This window comes from Hemibagrus wyckioides, linkage group LG06, assembly GCF_019097595.1.
Source record: "Hemibagrus wyckioides isolate EC202008001 linkage group LG06, SWU_Hwy_1.0, whole genome shotgun sequence".
In the NCBI taxonomy this organism is placed as follows: Eukaryota; Metazoa; Chordata; class Actinopteri; order Siluriformes; family Bagridae; genus Hemibagrus; species Hemibagrus wyckioides.
The window spans coordinates 6462073-6483756 of record NC_080715.1 but is presented as its reverse complement, the minus strand read 5'-3'; the positions used below and the strand labels follow the sequence as shown (position 1 = coordinate 6483756).

Here is a 21684-nt window from a genome sequence, read left to right as displayed (position 1 = left end):
TTATTTGGATGGGTGAGCGAATACTTTTGGCAATATAGTGTATATTTAATTAAAAATATATTTGCAATTTGCATTTTTTTATGCTGTCCACATCTCAGGTGGATTCCTAGTCACTGTGTAGTCTCCATACATACAGTAGGCTACAATATTACAGCACTATAGGACCTAGGAGATGTGGCTAACGTCAGAGCGTGTTCATCATCTTACAAGTTTTGCAGATGCGCTTTGAAAGTGGACACATTCAGGATTTTATAAGTTAAAAGGACAAAAGTGGAACTGTGCCGGAGATATGCTTTGTGTAAGCGCTGTCATTCGATGATAAAGTGTTTTGGGTGAACACCAAACTTCACACATTTCTATCCAGAATTGGAGGAAATACAATTTCCTTTGCTGTTCCTGCTCAACAAAGAACCCTCGAGCAAGTAGCGCATCATTTGGGAAGGGGAAAGCAAATTACAAGTTTCTTACAGTGTTGTTGGAAACTTCTGGGCAAATGCAGGAAGTAGTTTTGCAGTGAGCTGATCAAGCTGATGTCGCACTCTGAAGTGCCGAATTTTCTAAAAAAAAAAAAAAAATGTTTGCAGAGTTTATTAACAGTCCTTCATGTATTGGGCTCAAGATGCATCAAGAATCATTATATAAATTCATCAGAGCACTCTGAGTTTAAAACAAACTGAATTCAGAAGCCTGATGCAGGCTTTTCACACTTAAATACTTCCCCTGGGAGATTGTAAACTCGAGGTAAACACAATCCTGGGTTGTGTAGTTTGATATTTCACACATCATATACCATACCCAGGGCTAACAATTAATTCTAGCTCTTCATAATCTGATGCCCCACACTGCACATTCCTTGTCCATGTGGTAGCTTAGTGGTTAGACTACTAATCAGAAGGTTGTGAGTTTGAATCCCAGAACCACCAAGCTGCCACTGCTGAGCCATTGAGCAAGGCCCTTAACCCTCAATTGTGTAAATGAGATAAGAATATAACCCACTCTGTATAGGGGTGCCTGCAAAATAACATGACTTCTTCAACCACGTCAACAAACCTGATTAGATAAATACAACGTGTGACCACTTGTCTCACGCTTCCACATCAATGAGGAAAGAAGTTCAGGCCTGTCGTTTCTGCACTCGAGCAGGTATTCTTATCTGTCACAGCTTTTGGTCTGTTTAAGTTTGTTGTGTAGTTGACCAGGCGTTTGTTGGTATCTACGTTAATTTTTCACTGTGATGTATTTCCCTCTCGCTACAGCATGCAAAGTTCTGTGAAGTTCAGAGTTTTGTTATTGTTAAGTGTTTCCATGTTCTGATTTTCACACAGCGGATGTCTGTTGCTAAGCATCTACTCATAACATTGTACCTCTGTGGAACACCAGACTGGACCTCTTAGGCCTCAGAGAATCTCCATGAGTGCTGCCAAGCTGTCAAATAGGATCTATCACTAATACTATACAGTAGCTATATGTAACATCCAGCAATACCGTCCTAGCCTGCCACTTTAATAGGAACACCTGCTCATTTCTGAAAATGTACATACAAATCAGTCAGCACAGAGTCAATGAAAGACTAGAAACTGTCAATTATTAGTGGACTGGTCCCCACTGTCCTGTTTTTTGGTTGACGGAATGGAACCCGATGTTCCACTTTGAGATGCTTTTCAGCTCATCATGTTTGTAAAGAGTGACTCTGATTGTGGAGAATCACAGGACTTCAGACCTTCAGGTGTTTCTATATAGAAACTTTTTATTTTATTTTTTATTTCTTTGCATGACATTGACGTCACTTACAAAGCTTGAGTTCCAAGAAACAGCGCGCCATCATGCGTTAAGAGTGTTAGCTCAGTGACCGTTATGTTATGCCCCAGTTTCTTACCTCTGTGTATTAATGTGCACTGAAGGCTTGACTGCCCTCAAATGACTCTTGTCCTGGATTATTTATTTATTTATTTATTTATCTTTTTTTTCCTCTGTGTGGTTTGCTAACCAATGTCTGTTAGCGTGACATGAAACTTAAGACCATATTGGCCCTAACTGCACCGCGGGCATGACCAGATGTTGAGATTTACAATACAAATGAAAAACAGACATGTGGAGTTTAGAGAACAGGCTGATGATGTAAGTGGAGAGAGAGAGAGAGAGAGAGAGATTGTATTCAGTGTGGGTGAGCGTGTGGGTGGCTGATGATACAGCGCGAGAGAGACGCTCGATGAGCCATCCACATGCCAAGCTTTTGTTTTCTCGCAGGCTCACACACCCTTCCATACCTAGCATGCAGGCGCAAAAAAAACAAAAAAAAAAATCCCCATGCAACATACACTCACACTTCATGCCCTATTGTTCTGCCGCTACGATTTTAACTTTCTAACACCACGCAGGATGGATGTGGGCACTAAGCAAGATTCCCCTGCTGATGGAGGATGTTGTATAACGTGCCTCTTTTTCATGTGTCATGTTGGGTTGAATCCTGCAGAGTGGAGAAAAAGAAAAAAAAATGCATTAGGATGAATGCATTCGAATGAAAAGCAGTGTGTCCATGAAGAAAAAAGGAAATAAAAGAGATTGAGATGTAAAGCAGAGCAGATTGTAATCTGAAATCTTTAGCACACTGCTGTTATCATAAGGACTGTTCTGTGCTCGTCTCCAGACATTTATTCACTTTGTCACTTATTCATCCAGCTCTTTGTATCATTTCAACCAGAGGAGTAAGGCTTATCTTTGGATTTTGGTTCCTTTCAAGATTTCTTCCTCAACCTTTCCTCACCATAAACCCCTCATTATGGATCTTGGGTCATTTTGTTGTTTTTTGTCTTTTTTTCCCCCCAGACACTGATTTGTTTGAGCTGAGAGCTCAGTGCTCTCTGGGACTCGTTTTAACTGAACCATGGTGTGTTCTGCTGTGTGAGGAAGCTACTTCCTGTTTCTTTTGTGAGAAAAGGAAGATTTTGTGTGTGTGTGTGATTTGTTGTGATTTTGCTGCAGCTTATTCTTCCAAATTTTTTCTTTTGGAGTCTTTTGTATTGGAAAAATGGCAAGCACATGATTCTTCTGTTAAACTCTTACCCGTAATGACTTTCTATAATAGATGTACTTACGCTTGACACACTTGAATCACCGCGTGAATGGGAGACGCTTTGCTGAGCGTGCAGTAAACTAAACAGGATGTAGACAGAGATAGAAATAACAAGTAATACAAGATTGCACCACTGCATTAGAACAAAATGTGGAAGTGAGTCACACAAAGGTAGTCAAAGTTCAATAAGTTTTTAATTCTTTGGTGAGGTAAAACAAATATTCGGGAATATTTGATGCTGCTTTTTGATGGATTTTTGGTGGATGTGCCTCAGATAGATTAAATAGCAGGAGAGGTTTCATTTCCTCAGCCTTGTAAGATCGTACGAACACCAGAATGAAAGAAAACGTTTTGTGATTGATAAAACTGCAGTGAAATTTAGACTCCAGTGAAGACACATACTGGATGTAATGACGTTCTATGAGAGCTGTACTCCTGCGTCTCGACCCGACTGAAAAAGATCACAAACTCGTCTGAATATCGCAGAGTTTTTCTGCAAATGAAATATTTAGAATCCTGGAGGGACTGTTAATAAATCCATCCACATCAACACAGCTAACACAAGATCATTCGTGTATATAAATCTTTACGCTAAATAGTCTTACTTTAAAGAGATCCATTCATGAAGCTTGTGATACTGAGGGATGGATGATGTTTCATGATACATTTCACTCCGAAAGCCTCCGAGTGCCTGGACAAAGTCAATTCAATAAACAGCTACGGGTAAGAGAGTGGAAAAAAAAAAGATTGTGCAACATCACATCTACTGAAGCCCTGGACTAATGGAGTGAGACCAATTTGCAGTGTTCTTGTAACAGGAAAGTGTGTGTGCTTCAATTGCACTCGACAAGTTACGAGCTGGTTACTGTGTGATTCCTAGTTACTTATTTCCGAAACAGTGAGAACGATTTATTTCTTCAAAATAAATCTGAAATAATACAAACTCTAACCTCGTCCCTAAACTTTTACAACTCTGACCGATTCATACAAATCTGAAAAATTATCCCTTAACAAAAATCATGTAGGAAGTATTTACTCCCCTTTTCCGTATTTTTTGGCAACCTGGAACTGAAATGGACTTTTATTCATGGCGATTAAGTGTCATAAAAAAATTGGCCATATTATATGAAGTAGGATTAAAAAACATTTTTGAATGTAAAAAAAAAAACCTTTTATATCGTTTTTCAACAATCATTGCCACAAAGCAACTTTTCAGAAATACACTATATTGCCAAAAGTATTCGCTCACCTGCCTTGACTTGCATATGAACTTAAGTGACATCCCATTCCTAATCCATAGGGTTCAATATGACGTCGGTCCACCCTTTGCAGCTATAACAGCTTCAACTCTTCTGGGAAGGCTGTCCACAAGGATTAGGAGTGTGTTTATGGGAATTTTTGACCATTCTTCCAGAAGCGCATTTGTGAGGTCACACACTGATGTTGGACGAGAAGGCCTGGCTCTCAGTCTCCGCTCTAATTCATCCCAAAGGTGTTCTATGGGGTTGAGGTCAGGACTCTGTGCAGGCCAGTCAAGTTCATCCACACCAGACTCTGTCATCCATGTCTTTATGGACCTTGCTTTGTGCACTGGTGCACAGTCATGTTGGAAGAGGAAGAGGCCAGCTCCAAACTGTTCCCACAAAGTTGGGAGCATGGAATTGTCCAAAATGTCTTGGTATGCTGAAGCATTCAGAGTTCCTTTCACTGGAACTAAGGGGCCAAGCCCAGCTCCAAGCACACCACTGCATCTGACGCTTTGCATTGCACTTGGTGATGTATGGCTTGGATGCAGCTGCTCGGCCATGGAAACCCATTCCATGAAGCTCTCTGCGCACTGTTCTTGAGCTAATCTGAAGGCCACATGAAGTTTGGAGGTCTGTAGCGATTGACTCTGCAGAAAGTTGGTGACCTCTTCGCACTATGCGCCTCAGCATCCGCTGACCCCGCTCCGTCAGTTTACGTGGCCTACCACTTGGTGGCTGAGTTGCTGTCGTTCCCAAACACTTCCACATTCTTATAATACAGCTGACAGTTGACTGTGGAATATTTAGGAGCGAGGAAATTTCACGACTGGATTTGTTGCACAGGTGGCATCCTATCACAGTTCCACGCTGGAATTCACTGAGCTCCTGAGAGCGACCCATTCTTTCACAAATGTTTGTAAAAACAGTCTGCATGCCTAGGTGCTTGATTTTATACACCTGTGGCCATGGAAGTGATTGAAACACCCGATTCTGATTATTTGGATGGGTGAGCGAATACTTTTGGCAATATAGTGTATATAAATTCAGGATATTACAAAAATATACATGAGTATATGATGAGTATGATGAGTACCTAATGAGTATGTCAGATTTTACTCTGGTGAGGAAAAACGTCTTGAAATGACATGAGGAAGAAGCCGTGAAAGAACCAGACTCAAAAGGGAACCTCATCCTCATCTCAGTGGCACCAGAGACTGAGATTATAAACCGTTTCCCTTCTATAACTGTGTACTGCCATTACTATAACTCTAAAATAGGAAAAAGGTGTCTGAATAATCCACTTGTCAATGCTTCGGAGTGTTTGTTGGACTGGTGAACTGTGTCTGTTCGCACCGCTGCGGCATGTTAAAGCAGCATTATTAAATGCTTTATATTTGTTCTGCTCACTTCCTGCAGAGACAGATTCAGCCCGAGGTGTTAGCACGACAGCTTCATATCTAACTACTCTAATGACAACCGCTGTGATCACATCAGGACCTGAAAGTCAGCTATAATCCTGCAACAAAAAGGTGTAAAATCCTGGGGTGTAATGAAGTCTAGACTGCCAGGGTGTCTGCAGGATGCTCTGATTTCTTTAGCAGTGTGTTTTATTACTTGTTTTATATCCTTGTACTCTTTTTCTGTAACCAATTAAGACTAAGTAGATGTTTCCTGTCCAGAAGATATCCATGAATAATGTTGGGCAACTTGGGTAAAATAGCGTTTATACAATAATATATGGATGGATATGATATGGATATGAATGGATATATGTACGTTTATATAAACGTACATATATCCATTCACACATCTAGAATATTTCACTGATGTTCATCTGCATCTTGATCACATGCAGCTTTGTCTTAATTTGTAAGCTTGGGTCTCTCACACCTATTAATGATTTATTTTACTCCTTGACTCCACCCCCTTGTTCCAACCCATGTTCATGAAGCTTATAGTTAAATTAGCGAATATTCGTAACTGATTAAACTTTAAACATTAAACTTGTGATTAAAAAAAGAAAAAGAATTAAAAAGGATTAAAAGAAATAGTGCTGACATTTTACGCTGTCTCAGTGACCGTCTCTGACCGTTCGATATTAATAATGACTTTGTTACTTTCGGAGTGCTTTTCCTCCAGAAAATGATCACACATCCCTTCTTTGGGCATTTTTTAACTTCAACTCTGCAAGCCCATGCTCGATTCCTCTCATTAATCAGGTTTGCTGATTCTCGATACAAGTACTTCCCTGGAATTGTTTAGTTCTACTGTTGTTATGGAATCCACTTGACCCTGAACTTGTTTATATTCTTATTAATACTCAATAAGGACAGCAATACATCATGAATCCGTCATGCCAGCACTCATTCATTTCTCAGGAAAACATGATGGATGATGGAAATGTACTTGGAAAAAAGGGAACTATAAAAAATAAAAAAAATTCAAAAACAGAGATACTGAACTAACTCAGAGCTGCAGAAGCAAAACACAAGATAAACACAAGGCTTACTCTGCAGGACACCATCACACACTATAGACAATTTACAGCACATGTTTCTGCATTAGCAGGAGAAACAGGAGATCCCTGAGGAAACCCACAAACACACAGAGAGGAGGCGGGAATCAGACTATTCACATTTTATTTGTCACATACACAATCATACACAGTACGATATGTAGTGAAGTGCTTTTTAACGACTGTCCTTGATATAAAAATAGCCAATAAAAACAAGACTTAAATAAGATAGAAATATAGCATATAGGGAAAAATAGCAATAGAAAAATAAATATATGAAAAAAAAAACGAAAAGGTTGTATATATCTGAATACAGTGATTGGATCTGAACATGATACAGTGATGTGGATGAATTAGAACGTTTACATTTCTGGCATTTGGCAGATGCCCTTATCAGTGACACGTTTTTTTTCTCATTTTATACAACTGAGCAATTAATGGTTGCTCAAGGGCCCGGAGGTGGACACTGGGATTTGAGTTCACAACCTTCTGATCAGTGGTTTAACACCACTAAGCCACCACATCCCCCGTAACCTATACAGTATATACTGGTAAAAAGCATAGAACGTTACATACACTACCGCTCAAAAGTTTGGGATCACTCAAAAAATGTATTGTTTTCCAAGGAAATACACACGAAATTAGTCTGAATAGAAAATATAGCAAAAGAACAGGACATGCATCTCCCACAAGATGGACTGGCTGATGGAGTCTTCCTCCTAAGCTGAAATCAAGCAGAAATATACAAGTGATCCCACACTTTTGAGTGCTAGTGTATATTGGTAAATGTGCAAAAATGTGCATGTAGTGGAAAATGTGCTGTTGTGCAGCTGGGACCTGCCACCATGTGCCTCAGTCAGCTTTCAGCAGGAAGGACTTAGTGCTAAGGTTATAATGAACTCAGAAATTAAACTGACCTTTTAGTTCCTCAAGAGATCTTGGTTTCTGTTGTAGAAAGGACATTATTTAAATTTACATTATTTACTGTCCAGTGTCACGCAAATGAGGATGAGTTTCCTTGAGGTTCTGAGCCTGCTTCCTCTCAAGGTTTCTTCCTCATACTGTATTATCTCAGGGAGTTTTCCTCACCACCGTTGCCTCAGGCTTGCTCATTAGGAATAAATGTTAGAGATAAATAGCAACTTAATTTTAAACTTTATCGTTTTTTCTATGTTTCGATACTTCTGTAAAGCTGCTTTGAGACCGTGTCCATTGTTAAAAGCCCTATACAAATAAATTGAATAATAGCCAATAACCTTTAACGCTTAATATACAAATACACATGCCTGGAGGTATCACTGAATAGTATAAAAAACACACACTTATACAGTGTGTAAGTCAGAGTTAAGATATTTCCACATTCTTTCAATTCAGGACCATGTCCCAGTTTATGATAGATTTACATTTACAGCATTTGGCAGACACCCTTATCCAGAGTGACTTACATTTATCTCTTTTTTTTATACAACTGAGCCCTTAAGTGTTAAGAGCCTTGCTCAGGGGTCCAGCAGTGGCAGCTTGATGTACCTGGGATTCAAACTCACAACCTTCTGATCATTAGTCCAGCACTGAGGTACCACTTCCCTTAGAGATTCAGTAGAAATGAAAAGAGGTTTAAGAGTAAATCATGTGGCAAATGAATAATTAAACAAAACACATCAGTTTAAGTCCAAGTCGCTTCGTCACTTCCTGGGGCGCCTGTGAATCTTTTGGCAGCTGAACAAGCCCATGAGGTGTGTACTGTTAATGCTGCGTCCTTGCTGGCATTTCACATGTAGCTCTTTGTGTGTGTGTGTGTGTGTGTGTGTGTAACGTAACTCCACAGTTGCACGCTGTTTCCAGGCTCAGCACACACCCTGGTAATACAGGAAACCTGGAAAACCAATATAAAGAAATTGGATGACTAAATGGACTTATGCATCACTTTATCGTTTCCAGTATTATAATTATTAAAATCATACGACAACACACACAACAACACAACAACGCTAAATTTGTTTGTCTCACTAAACAGCACTTGGAAATGTTTAATTATCCATCTGTAGAGTCGTTATGATGAATTATTGTTGTTTATTAGTATCGGGAATAACCGTTTACGAGAATAACTGAGTTTATTGAGAATGTGGAAGTTCATCCAGAGTTCATCTGTTTCAGTTTGATTTACAGTTTTGTTTTAGTTTGGTGCCAAAGTGACGCTGCTGTAGCTAAATATTAATTTGCTAATTCTCTTCAATTAGTTGTTGAAGCGGCTATCACTTGAAGGCTGTAAACCTCCTGCACGAGTCATCAATCATTTATTATGGCAGAGATGGACATAAATATTTTAACAGTTTAATAATGGAGAGAGAGAGAGAGAGTGATAAAGAGAGAGACTAGACAGGCAGACAGAGGCCAAGAGAGAGAACGAGTGAGAGAGAGAGAGAGAGAGAGAGAGAGAGACTAGACGCTTCCGCATCTCATTCAGATTTTAGGCTCAAGGTCACGCGTCCTATTGTTTAAATTGTATTTGGTTTATTAGGCATATGATTCATTACTTATATTTTACATGAGGAGCATGGATAGCGTGTAAAGGGGTATAAAATATATGAGCGTACGCAGAGCCTGAGCTCAGGACACGTGGACAAACTGGACAAGTAAAGACAATACTGCATTTTGTTCTCGGTTAATTTCATCTTTTTGCTCATATAAAGGTGCTGTACCTGTAAAAGTATTAAAAAAAAACGTTTTTCAGGGTTTTTAAAATAAAATAATAACACTAATGATACTAATGTCTTGTTTTAATGAGTTTTTAATTAGTGATACCTGGTTTATATGCAGACTGGCTTAATTTATTTTAATTTATATAATTTAAATTTTAATCAATTTCATTACATTTCATTCATTCAGGCGGCACGGTGGCTTATTGGTTAGCACGTTTGCCTCAGACCGCCTGGGTTTGAGTCTCACTCCCACTCACTGTGTGATTGCATGTCCTGTGCTTGGTGGGTTTCCTCCCACAGTCCAAAGACATGCTTCTAGGCTGATTGGAGTCTCTAAATTGCATTGTGTGTGTGTGCCCTGCGATGGGTTGGCACTCCGTCTAGGGTGTATCCTGCCTTGATGCCCGAAGATGCCTCTCCGTGACCCGAGGTTAGATCGGATAAGCGGTACAGACAAAGAAATGAAATAATAATTTCATTCAATTAAATTTAATTTTGTCCCCATTCAAAAGTCTAATTTAATGTAAAGTAATTTAATTTTAATTAATCCAATTTTTTCTCCACCCAGACGTTAATTTAATTTAATTTAATTTAATTCTGCTGTTGCCCAGAAGTCTAATGTAATTTAAAATAATTTTAAAAAATTGATTCAATTAACCTTTGAATTTTATTTTATTTCATTTAAGTTTATTTTCTCATGCACATGATGCAATTTACCTTTAAATATTTATGTAATTAATATTATTGCCAAATATTTATGCGTTTTATGCTACTAATACATTTCTATTAATTGAAGAGTGATGTTCAATATTTTTAGATATAACTTTTGTCCTGAACACTTTCCTATGGTGGAACAACTTGTGTAGGTGCCTTGTCTTGTAACTACAAACATTTCCTCATAGTCACTGTGGCTACTGAGTAATACATTTAGAGTTTAAAAGGTTAAACATTGATGAATTCACATTCTTCATAAAACACACCTACACTTACTTACACACTTCATTAACAGAATGAACCTGATGAGAAACTGAAGGAAAATTCATCTCTGAAGTTTATTTATAAATCAGTGTGTGTTATTGACAGAGCAGATAGCGCTAAAGGCTGTTTGTGACCATCGCCCTTCATGCTTGAGTGGATTAAACTGTGTGTGTGTGTGTGTGTGTGTGTGTGTGAAAGAGCAACTTTATCGGAAGATCCCACAGGGAATAAAGGTTCCTGAAAGGTTCATCAGATGGTTGTGTTTCTTCTTTAATTTTTTATAATTTAAAAATTAATTTTATTAATTAATTGATCGATTTATTTTATTTTGAATGAATATACATAAGTTATAAAAAGTTTATTTTTGTTCAGGAATTTCCTCATGCAAATTATGCAATTTATAAAACATAACGTGCAATTTTTTATGCTTTAGTCATATATTCATAGATTTGATGATACTAACATATTTCTGTTTATTTACAGTAGAATTTTTTTTATACATATAACTTTGCATAAAAATGCTGATTATAACAAACAGAATTTAGCTCCTTATATAATCCTTGACCGAAGTGCTCTCTGTAGGACGTCTCAGGCATACACTGCCTACGATATAATGTGTTTTTTGTTTGTGTTTAGTAAATGCCGGGCTCGCTGTCAGCTTCCCTCGTTTCTCATATTTCATCACGTTTTTATCAAACTTTGGAGTCGTGTTTGAAGTGCGGCGAGGCATCAGGCACCTAACAGCCTTCAGTCGTCACCACGAAGATAGCCAGAATAAATATTTCCACTGCCAGCTGTGTTTGTTCTTCTCAGCACACACAGCTCTTATCTTGACTCAACAGTGGCAGCACTTTCTGAAATAACGTGAGTGTAAACATGCTAGCAGGACGGTCTCGTGCTCGTATCACTCACCCAGGAGAGATGAGAGTAATTACCAGTGAACCGGAACACAATGTGAGTTGGGAACGAGGGCAAAAAGGAGGATCAGGAAGGATGGACAGTAAACATCCTCTAGACATGGCAGGATATTTTTTGAAAAATACGACCAACTGTAACGCTGTATATGCTTCATGTGTTATGTATTTGTTGTGTTGTGTAATTTATTCATTTGCTTAGGACTAATCAAGATGAAATTATTGATTGTAGTGATAAATTATGAAGTAAATTATGGGATAAATTATGGTGAGAAATTTACAATTTATATTCTAAATTAATATATTATTATTAGCTGATTTCTAACTATTTTAAAATTGAATTTATTTAAGTAAAAAATTATATTATTATTATTTTTTTTTATTATTATTATTTTTATTTTTTTTTTTTTGTTACCTAAATTGAATTACAAACTGACTGGAGCAGTCGACATGATGTGTACTTAATCTTTTTAAAAAATATTATATTATTTTATCATTTCTGGAGCTCTGCTGCTCTGGAGCTAGGGCACACCAAATGCATTAAATGAACAAAAGTTTTTGGACACCTTACCGTAACACTGATATGTGCTTATTGAACGTCCCATTCCAGATTTATTTCCCTTGTGCTGTTATAATGCACTCCACTATTCTGGGAAAGTTTTCCACTAGATATTGGATCGTGGCTGTGGGGATTAGTGATCATTCAGCTACACAAGCATTAGTGAGACCAGACACTAAACTTGTAAGAGTGTGGAGGTCTTCCGTTCAGTCAGTGTTCAGGTTCATCCCTAAGGTGTTGTGTCAGAGTCTGGGCTCTGTGCAGGACACTCGAGTTCTTCCACTCCAAACTTAACCTCTACACCATGTCTTCATGGCTGGGTTAGCGCCCTGTCCAGGAACCGAACCCGGGTCACAGCAATGAGAGCGGGGGATCCTGCCGCTGGACCACCAGGAGGTTTTTGTGTTTATGTATATCCTTAATAGATATTGGTGACATTTTGTACAAGCACATGCAAAGAATATTGAAGTAACAAAGTAGAAAGCTGCATTTGAAAGACTGCGTTTAAATTCTACTGTAAGAACTCCCTGCATAATTATTGGTTATTAAATGGTTCTATCAATATCACAGCTACTATCATAAATAAAGTATAGGTATAAAATCAAGAAGACTAATTAACTGCTGCACAACTACATCACACCCCTATTTTAGAGAGAATGATCAATACTTGGTAGAACCAATTTCTGGCTGCAAGTACATTTGCAATTTTCTCTTTCACGTACCCAGTGGGATGAATAATGAATTTATTATTTCTTCACCCCTGTGTTTCACCGTGCTCAAATCATGCTGGCATTCGAAAGCAAGTCCGTGTCCATCAACAAAACCAAGTAAACCATCAAAAATTCTCAGGTGTGATTTGAAGCCATGCTGACTTCCCTGACTGTACCTCACTCGCTTACTTGTTTGCATATTGTTCAAGGGAAATGAGGTCCATTCAAATTCCGTACACAACACAGGCCCTGAGGAAAAATCTATAGAAAGTCTAAACACAAACGAGAGACCGCATCATTTGTTATTCAGATACAGACAGAAAGGGTTCACTGTCACATACAGTGGAGTGAAATATTTTTTATCATATCTGCTGAGGTTTAAACTGTCGACCTGATGAACAGCGGCCATAACCACTGAACCTCTGGACATCCAGTACCTTTCATGCAGTAAAATATTCACAGGCTTTTCATCAGCATGAAAGGTCAGGTTTGAAGATGTTTGGAGTCAAATACAGGGCAAAATCCTTGAAGAAAACATTATAAGCCGTCAGTTTTGAGACTTAAGCAGAGGTTCGTCGTCCGAATGGAAAACGATGCCCAGTCCCATGATTTGGTTGCATAGCAACTTAGCAAATCATTGACAAATCATTAGCAAATCACTGACCAGCTAATCTGGCTGTATCTGGCTTGTAGCTAGTTGCACTAGCAGATGCCTTGCTTTGGATTATTCTGGATGTTTCGATGTTTCATACATTTTCGTGAATAAATCCATGTAGCAAAAACAGTTCTACTAACATATAGATCACGTTGATCAATGTGTGTAGTGGCGAAGGTGGTGGGCCTTTGCTCTTGAGGAAGTCAGTAATTAGTAGGGTTTTTTTTCTGGTAGAATTGAACTAAATTATCCTCTGGCTAACTATGAATAAAAAGTTAATAGCTTGGATATAAAATCAAAAATTTCATTCCAAGTACCTGAGCCACTGGTTAGTCCACCATGTACACAGATTGTCTATGTTCTTGTTGTTGTTGTTGTTAAATGGTATCTGATCATGACCTCACCAAAATGAGTTATTTAAGCAAGATTTAAATGGGGCTTTAAAAATATTTTGTATTCTATCATTTTAGAAGAACCAAGCAGAATTAGTGCATATGAGAGTCATCAATTTTCCTGAAGACTTACAGTGCCCTTCATATGTATTGGCACCCTTCACGGAAATGAGCAATATACTGTACAAGAATAGATGTTTAGTATTATTTTGACATTTAGTATATTTCCCCTGAAAATAACTGTATATATTCGAATGACTGCATCAAACTGACCTGCTTTCTTGGACTGTAAAAGCGACGAAGCCTTGACCCAAGCCAGCATGCGTTCATCCATTTTTCATACTGCATAAAGCTGAGACAAGAAAATCATGTCCATTTCCATTATAAACAGCAGGTTAAGTGTGCACTGGACCATGTTGGATGGGAGGATTATTTTATTTCCATTCAGAGGAGGGATGAGATGAGATGAGATGGATGGGAATGACCCAAAGGAGCAGGCCAGAGCTAGATCCTCCCTAATCTGTTTTTAATTTCTTGAATTATTGCTATCTTGAACCAGCATGGCTGAGGTAATTCAGCTGAAAGGGAGGTCATTCACTGAACTAAAGACTGGCAGCTGTAACACAACGAACTATTGATCATTTTCCAGACGAGACTTGCGTTCTCAAAGGCTGCATTTATACGCAAATTGATTCTTTTCCTATAGTCCCTGTGAAACAGTGAAATATTAATTCGGCAGATGATCATTTAACATTCAGACGGAGTAAAACCCAAGCTTACATCTGAGAGACTGATAAGTTAAAGGTCTTGCTTAAGTGTTTTTTGGCAGCTTCTGGGATTTGAACTTTACAATGACTTTTACAGTCCTTTAAAACCTGAGCCATCATCACCTCCAACAAGCACAAACGAATGCGATGCGGACACAAGCACAAGCCATGCCTTACTCCTTAATGAGAGCTGTTCAAACTCTGTGAATAATTAATGAATCCGCCGACTTCGAAGAGCCTCAGAGGACTGTATGAGTAGATATAAGCTGAGCTATGAGTTTACCCAAAACAGTCTGTCCTTTATCTACAAAGCAAGGCATTGGATCATGGCTGACTTTTTATATTTAATATAAAACATCCCAGTGTGTAATGCTGTGTAGTTACAAGCTTCCTCATCTTAGACCATTTTTAGACTATCAGGAAAGATTACACAGCTTTTCTTTTGTCAAGAGAACCTGCAGTAGCTAACATCTAATGCATGTCCAGTAGCGCTAAATAGTTTAAGTAGAGGTGGTGCATGGCTTTCAGTGCTCAAATAAAATAACCATGTTCTAGTGGCAATGTAAAGAAAACACCTTTTGCAAAGCGTAAAACTCTCTCGAACTGTCTCTAGTTCAAAACTGCAGCATTAAGGGATTGATCATAAAAATCTATATGAAAAGGTGATGTTTTATTGTTGCAGAGCAATTTAGAGGTAACAGAGGCAAAAACATAGGCAGGATGTGTACTTCAATAATAATAATAATAATAATAATAATAATAATAATAATAATAATAATAATAATATTTAATTCATCCATTGTCAAATGTACATCAGTTTGAACTCTCATTTAAAAAAATAAATAAATTAATAAATGTCTTTTGGCTGCTCCCTGTTTGGGGTCACCCCAGTGGATCATTTGGTCCGCATGTTTTAATTTGGCACAAATTTTATGCCTGATGCCCTTCCTGACTTCCAGGCTTGGGACTAGCACTGAGAGTTAACACTTGAGTGGCTGGGTTAGCTCCCTGCCTGGGAATTGAACCCGGGCCGCAGCAATGAGAGCACGGGATCCTGCCACTGGACCACCAGGAGGCTAAATAAATAAAGGAAACATTAATGGAGGCATAAGGGCATTAAAAGTTTCATGTCTTATATAAGCTGAAAAAAAAGTATTAAAATGGTTCAGTTGTTTCTCAATGATAATCAATTTCAGATGGCTCTTTTGCAGAATTTGCAATAGACATGTTTATCAAAGCTGGTTTTTATAAGCTGCTCTCAGCAGAAGGATAGCACTGTTGTCTGTTTCAGCAGCTGGTAACATTGCTGACTTTAACTTGGACAAACTTCACTCTTAACGCACTTATATTATTAAATATAGTATTGTCAGTAATGTCAGAATTTAATAAATATACATGTCGTTTCTTTATGATGGTCGCAATTTAAAGCACAGAAATCATCATTTCTAATTGAAACAAGAGAATTCAAGAGAATAAAAGCAAATGAGCTGATCTTGCAGTATGGGTAAGAAATAGGACTAATGAGCCTTTGCATATCTGTAAAGCTGATGTGGTGTCAAACTGACCAGTTCTATATCTTTACTAAAAGTATTTTGCGGCAATCAGCCGCATTAGCAGATGCATTTTTGAGAGTTCTGTGTTTCATAGCCAGTGACTGCAGTAATCTGACTGCAGTTCTCATTTCTATTGTTCATCTGTATTTGATAAATGAAAATAATAAACATTCATTGAAACATTTTTCCATTTACTTTCCTAGATTTATGCCCGCAAGGTCACAAATTATACACAAATTATAAAGCTGTCACATAAAACAATTGAAACTTTTATTGTTAAATCTGATCAATCAATCAATAACACAAAACCGGTGAACACAGTAGGATAACAGTGCAGGGTTAAAACTATTTTGTGTTTAGGAACTGAGCAATAATGCGACATTGAAAAAAAATGGGTGAATTTATGGTTACTGACCTCGTGTAAGAGGTTAAAAAATAGTAAATGTAATAGTAAGCAAGGGTTGAATGTTAAGCTCCAAAAGACAATGGAGTGAATATTAAATCCACCATCCATCTTAATTACAAGATGTGGATATTTAGGAAAAATGGCCTTGAGGATGATTCAGATTTGATAATTAAATTATATAATTAATATAATTATATTTAAAATACTTTAATCAGTGTAGTGTTTTAGGACATTGGTGTCATCTATTATGTCATTAATGCATGTTTTACCTATAGATTCTGTGCTAGCAGATATGTGAGTGTCATCTACATAAGATTTCTACATTATATAACCCAGGAGTAACATGAAAACTAAATAACGAGGAGGGAGCCGTGAACTGATCCCTGGGGAACACCTTCAGCTAGAATTGCCTTGACAGATTTGTTTTTGCTGATGGCAACAAAACAGTGCCTGTTAGTAAGATAAGCGCTGAAGCAGCCAAATGTGGAACACTCAATAACAGAAAGTAAATCTTGAAAATGTAACCTTATACTTGTTAACTAGTCACTTGACGTCACGACAACATGCTTTTTTGATCATCTGATGCCAGTCGAAGTTATGCTGGCATAGTCACTCCGTGGGTGCATCAGTATATGAAATATATTTTAGATGAACTTCAAGTGTCTTGCTTTTCTGAATTAATATGACTAACTGTTGAAGTATTGTGAAGTGTTGCGTTCCGGGCTGATAAATCAAGGAAAACACAAAATCTGAAGCAATGGATTTAGGAAACCAGTTCCATGTGAAGGTAATGAGGCATAAAATCAATCAAATGAGCTCTGTGTGTTTTGTTATCATGATCATAGTCCAGAGCATAGTTCAGAGAATAATCCAGAGCATAGTGCAGAATATAATCCAGATCATAGACCAAAGTATTGTCCAGAGTGTAGTCCAGAATATAGTCCAGAACATGTACCACAGTATAGTCCAGAATATAGTCCAGAACATGTACCACAGTATAGTCCAGAATATAGTTCAGGGTATAGTCAAGAGCATTGTCCAGAATATAGTCCTGAATATAGTCCAGAATTTAGTTCACAGTATAGTCCAGAGCACACTACAATGCATAGTCCAGAGTATAGCTTAGAGCATAGTCCAGAATATAGTCCAGAGCATAGTCCAGTGTGTAGTTCATAGGTCAGTACATCAAAAAACTGGGATGATCCATAATCATAATCTGAAAATCAGATAAGAGTTATAACTTGGGAAACGAAAGCTTAGATTTATAAACATGAAACATATACAGGACTTTGCAAACGTAGTCTTAAACAGGAAGGTATAATTTAGACGAACATATCAAGCATTAATTCAAACCAGGTGAACATAATAGGATAACAAACCAATAACAGGACAAGGGGCTGAGGCAGAACCCGAAGAGACATGAGCACATGGTGATTTTTGGCATGAGTTCTACAAAGTGAAGGATAAATATGTGGCTATGTTGTTTGCCGTTTGAACCAACTGTCACATCTTCATTCATCACTCCATCCTCTCTAGCGAAAAATACAGCTAGTTCAGTGAGTACACCAGGAACCTAAAACAATAATTTGGAAACTTAGAAGCATGGCATCAGAGTGCTACAGATACAGTTTAGTTATGTAGAAATTCAGCTGTCATATCATGGCTGGTTCTCATTAGCAGAATGTCAAAATATTTTTCACAATCAGTTCCTGTTCTTCCAAATCACGACCTCTTGGTGAGCGGACCGATGTTGCAGCTTCCCCACAGAGACTGTACAGATGTTCATCTTCCTTGAGATGACATAGTGAGAAATGACATAGTGACTTCAAATGCACCAAGTGGAAGCTAGCCTATTATAGCTGTATGCTAGGCCAGAAAGGTTACTTTGAGTCATTTCTTTGAAGCAGTTATACAGGGTGGGTCACAAAAACTTCCTATTTCTGAAGGCGAATGAAAGAAAAATTGTTGCTGATAAACAAAATTTATTTTTTGATAATGAAAGAACATAATTTCAAATTATGCTGTTTTAAACAAAATATCTTGAAGGTGGTGGCCACTGTTCTCTATGCACTGATGCAACCGATTTCTGACGTTTCCCTCTACACGTTCCAACCTGTCCACCGGAATTCAGGTTATTTCCTACCGAATAACATTCTTCAGCTGAAGCAGGTTTGTGTGGTGATGTTTAAAAACCTCTGCCTTGAGGTATCCCCATAAAAAAAATCACAGGGCGTTAGGTTGGGCGAGCGCGCCGCCCACAAGATGTAACCTCGAATCGAGATGAGCCGTACGGGGAACATTGCCCTCATTTCTGGAGTTTAATCCAATTCCTTGTTACTATAATGTGTAGGTACAACCTACTGAGACCATATACGAGTCGTAATTTGGGAAACAAAGGCTCATGAAACATAAATTGGACAAACATAGGCAAACAAATTAATCAATAACACAAAACAGGTGAACACAGCAGGATAACAAAGCAGAGTTACACCCAGAGCGTGATGTGCTGTATGTGTTGTACTAATAGACTGAGGAGGGATTCCATTTCCACAGAAATCAATTTTCCTGATCAGGTTGCTCAGGTTGAAGATGCTAAGCATGGTTAGTTATTGATTGTACAAACAGTTAATAAGATGCCTCTTCCTTACAGATTTACAGCAGATTGGAGATGCTGGAGAAGAAGATGGACTGGCAGTGGATGGTTTCTTTGTTTCTGCTCGGGATCATAGCAGAGGTAAGATTAGTTTCTGTCAAAAATACATTTTTCCTGTTTCCTGTTAGCATTTTTTCGTAACAGTTTCTCAAGATTTCTAAGATTTCTTTCTAGTATTAGCTTTTAATACGTTATTTGTACAGGGTAATTAGCATGAATGGCTATGGTGCTTTGACTCACCAGAAGTGTAGAACCTGATCCACTGAAACAATCACAGAAGCCTGCAAGATCGTTGTGGTTTTTCCATATTCTAATGGTCATGGCTCGAAAAGAATCCTGTGATTTTGAGTCTCTCAGGATTTACTGTACTTACTATACACTGAGCCTTTGAACGTTAATTAAACGTAGTAACTCATCCTTTGCTCAGGCTGGATTTATGTGTCAAGGTTTTCCACAACTAGCTTCAGTTCTCTGTTCAACGGTTTCCTCCCACCTCCCCAAAACATGTCATTAGGTGGACAATAACACTAAATTGTCCCTTGATGTGAAAGTGTGTGTGTGTGTGTCCTGCCTCACACCCAGCCCAGCATACACTCTATAACCACTAAATCACTTATTCAAGATAAATGAACACTGAATGATGACGCCGTCTTGTTTCACCTGCTCATGCTCACCTTGTTTCTAATCTTTCTTCGAAAACTTAGTCAACATCTGACCGGATTGCCTGGATTACTCAATTTAATTCATAATGTTGCAACACAGAGTGTAAGTGTGTTGAATATCTGTAGGCCACTGTAATAGCGAGTCCGGAGGGAAACGTCAGCGATGAGGGCTTGCCTCATAATGTATACACTGATATTGGATCCACCAGACAGAAGATCATGACTGCGCAGTTCGAATGCTATCAGAAGATCATGAAGGACACCAGCAATGTTAAAGGTACTGAAAGCTTCTCCAGATATCGCTGAGTTTGCTTGATTTTGTGTTCATTTCTGCGATCACACAATCGTGAAATCCTTGCCAGTATTTAATGAATTGTTAATTTGAAGGAGATGTTTATTTAACATTTATGGAAGGAGTCTCCAATGTCAGAACTTTGTACCACCCAAAGATAAATTGTCATTTTTTTCCTCATCAAGAGAAAGCAGCGAAACATCTCTTTATAACCGTTAGAACTGTCTACAACATTAATCCTAATTACTGATGGTTAACAGTCTTAAGAACACTTTGGGGTGGATTATTTTTCTAAACCAGCATGCGTCATTGTGTTTTACTCTTTCCTTATAGTAAATTAGAAGCAAATTGTATATTAATGCTACCCACAAGCTACAACTAGTCATGTCAAATGTGAACAGATCAAGACAGCTACCCTTGTTGCCATGGTAACAGTCAACGCCTCCGGTCAACATGCATAAATCTTTTTTTTATTTTACACCAAAGAACGATGGTTGATTCATTTCCGCCTCTGCAAAATAATAACAAGCAAAGCTGGATGAATTCTGATGGGTTGCCTGAAGACTGCTTTGGATTCTGGGGGATTTCTTTTGAGTGGAGGCTGCAATGAAAAGAATAAACAAGAATAAAAAAATAAAAAAAAGTTCCTTCCATGGATCTACTCAGTGACCAGGTGCTATATGGCAGAAATGTCATTAAGCATGAAGAAAGCAGTTCAGTAAGCAGTCTCATATATATGCAAATGACGGCATTAATCAGCGCAGATCTGTCTTATTAACACAAAGCGTACACAATGAAATGAAAAGCCTTTGGACAAACGTCATACTGACTGACAGTGCAGGAGTGACCCGTATAAACCCTTCAGAAATCATCAAGCAATCTGATAGAGTGTTGTTAAAAAAGCTGTGAGTGGATGTGCGTAGTTTTATGTTATAACGTGTTAAACCACCGCAACACAATTTCTTTAAATGACTCCAGAATAATTACTGACATCCACTTAAAGCTCTTCGAACGTTCCTCATGCAGATCCTTTTGGGAAAAGAAGAAAAGAAAAAGAAAAAAAAATCTTAGTGAAAACTAACCAAAAAGCTCCGCCCACGCTAGCTAGAAAAACATCTGATAAATATAAGCCTGAGTTGTTGAGTTACAATCAGAACAAACTAGATCAGGTTAGAGAACAGGAAGCATTTCAGGTAAATAAGGATTGGGTCTTCTAAATGGTTCAAGTAGTTCTACTTATTTAAAGACTTCACATAGAACTTTTAAGGGCTTCTCATGAAAACCAGCATTTAAAAAAAAAAAATCTAACACCATCCCTCCAGGATATTGCAATTTTTTGATTGCAGAAATTAACACACAATCATGCAAACAGCAATACGTGGAAGAACTTTTTTAACGTCTTTTAAATTAGCACTGCATCATTGAAAGTCCCCTTTCTACTGCTTCTATGTTAATCCAAGCTGGACTGATTGTTTAATGAAGACATTCAGTTGAGAGTTGAAGATAAACTCTAAAAAACAGGCACTTGAAGCCAAACTACAGAAATTTATTGCTTTATGTATGTTTATTTTCTATATTGGAAGTTGGTCTGATGTGTAACCGAACGTGG

At 38.0% G+C, this 21684-nt stretch overlaps 1 protein-coding gene across 1 annotated transcript in view; it reads left to right on the top strand.

Moving 5' to 3' along the window:
• The window catches only part of calcrla (calcitonin receptor-like a), a 47664-nt gene that overhangs the window by 12830 nt on the left and 13150 nt on the right, over positions 1-21684 (top strand). The window contains exons 2-4 of the mRNA XM_058393128.1: positions 19119-19202; positions 19910-20060; positions 21659-21684. The exon at positions 21659-21684 is cut by the window's right edge and continues 88 nt beyond it. Coding sequence (XP_058249111.1) covers positions 19137-19202; positions 19910-20060; positions 21659-21684 — 243 coding nt within the window. The 5' untranslated portion in view covers positions 19119-19136. The remainder of the gene's footprint in view (positions 1-19118; positions 19203-19909; positions 20061-21658) is intronic.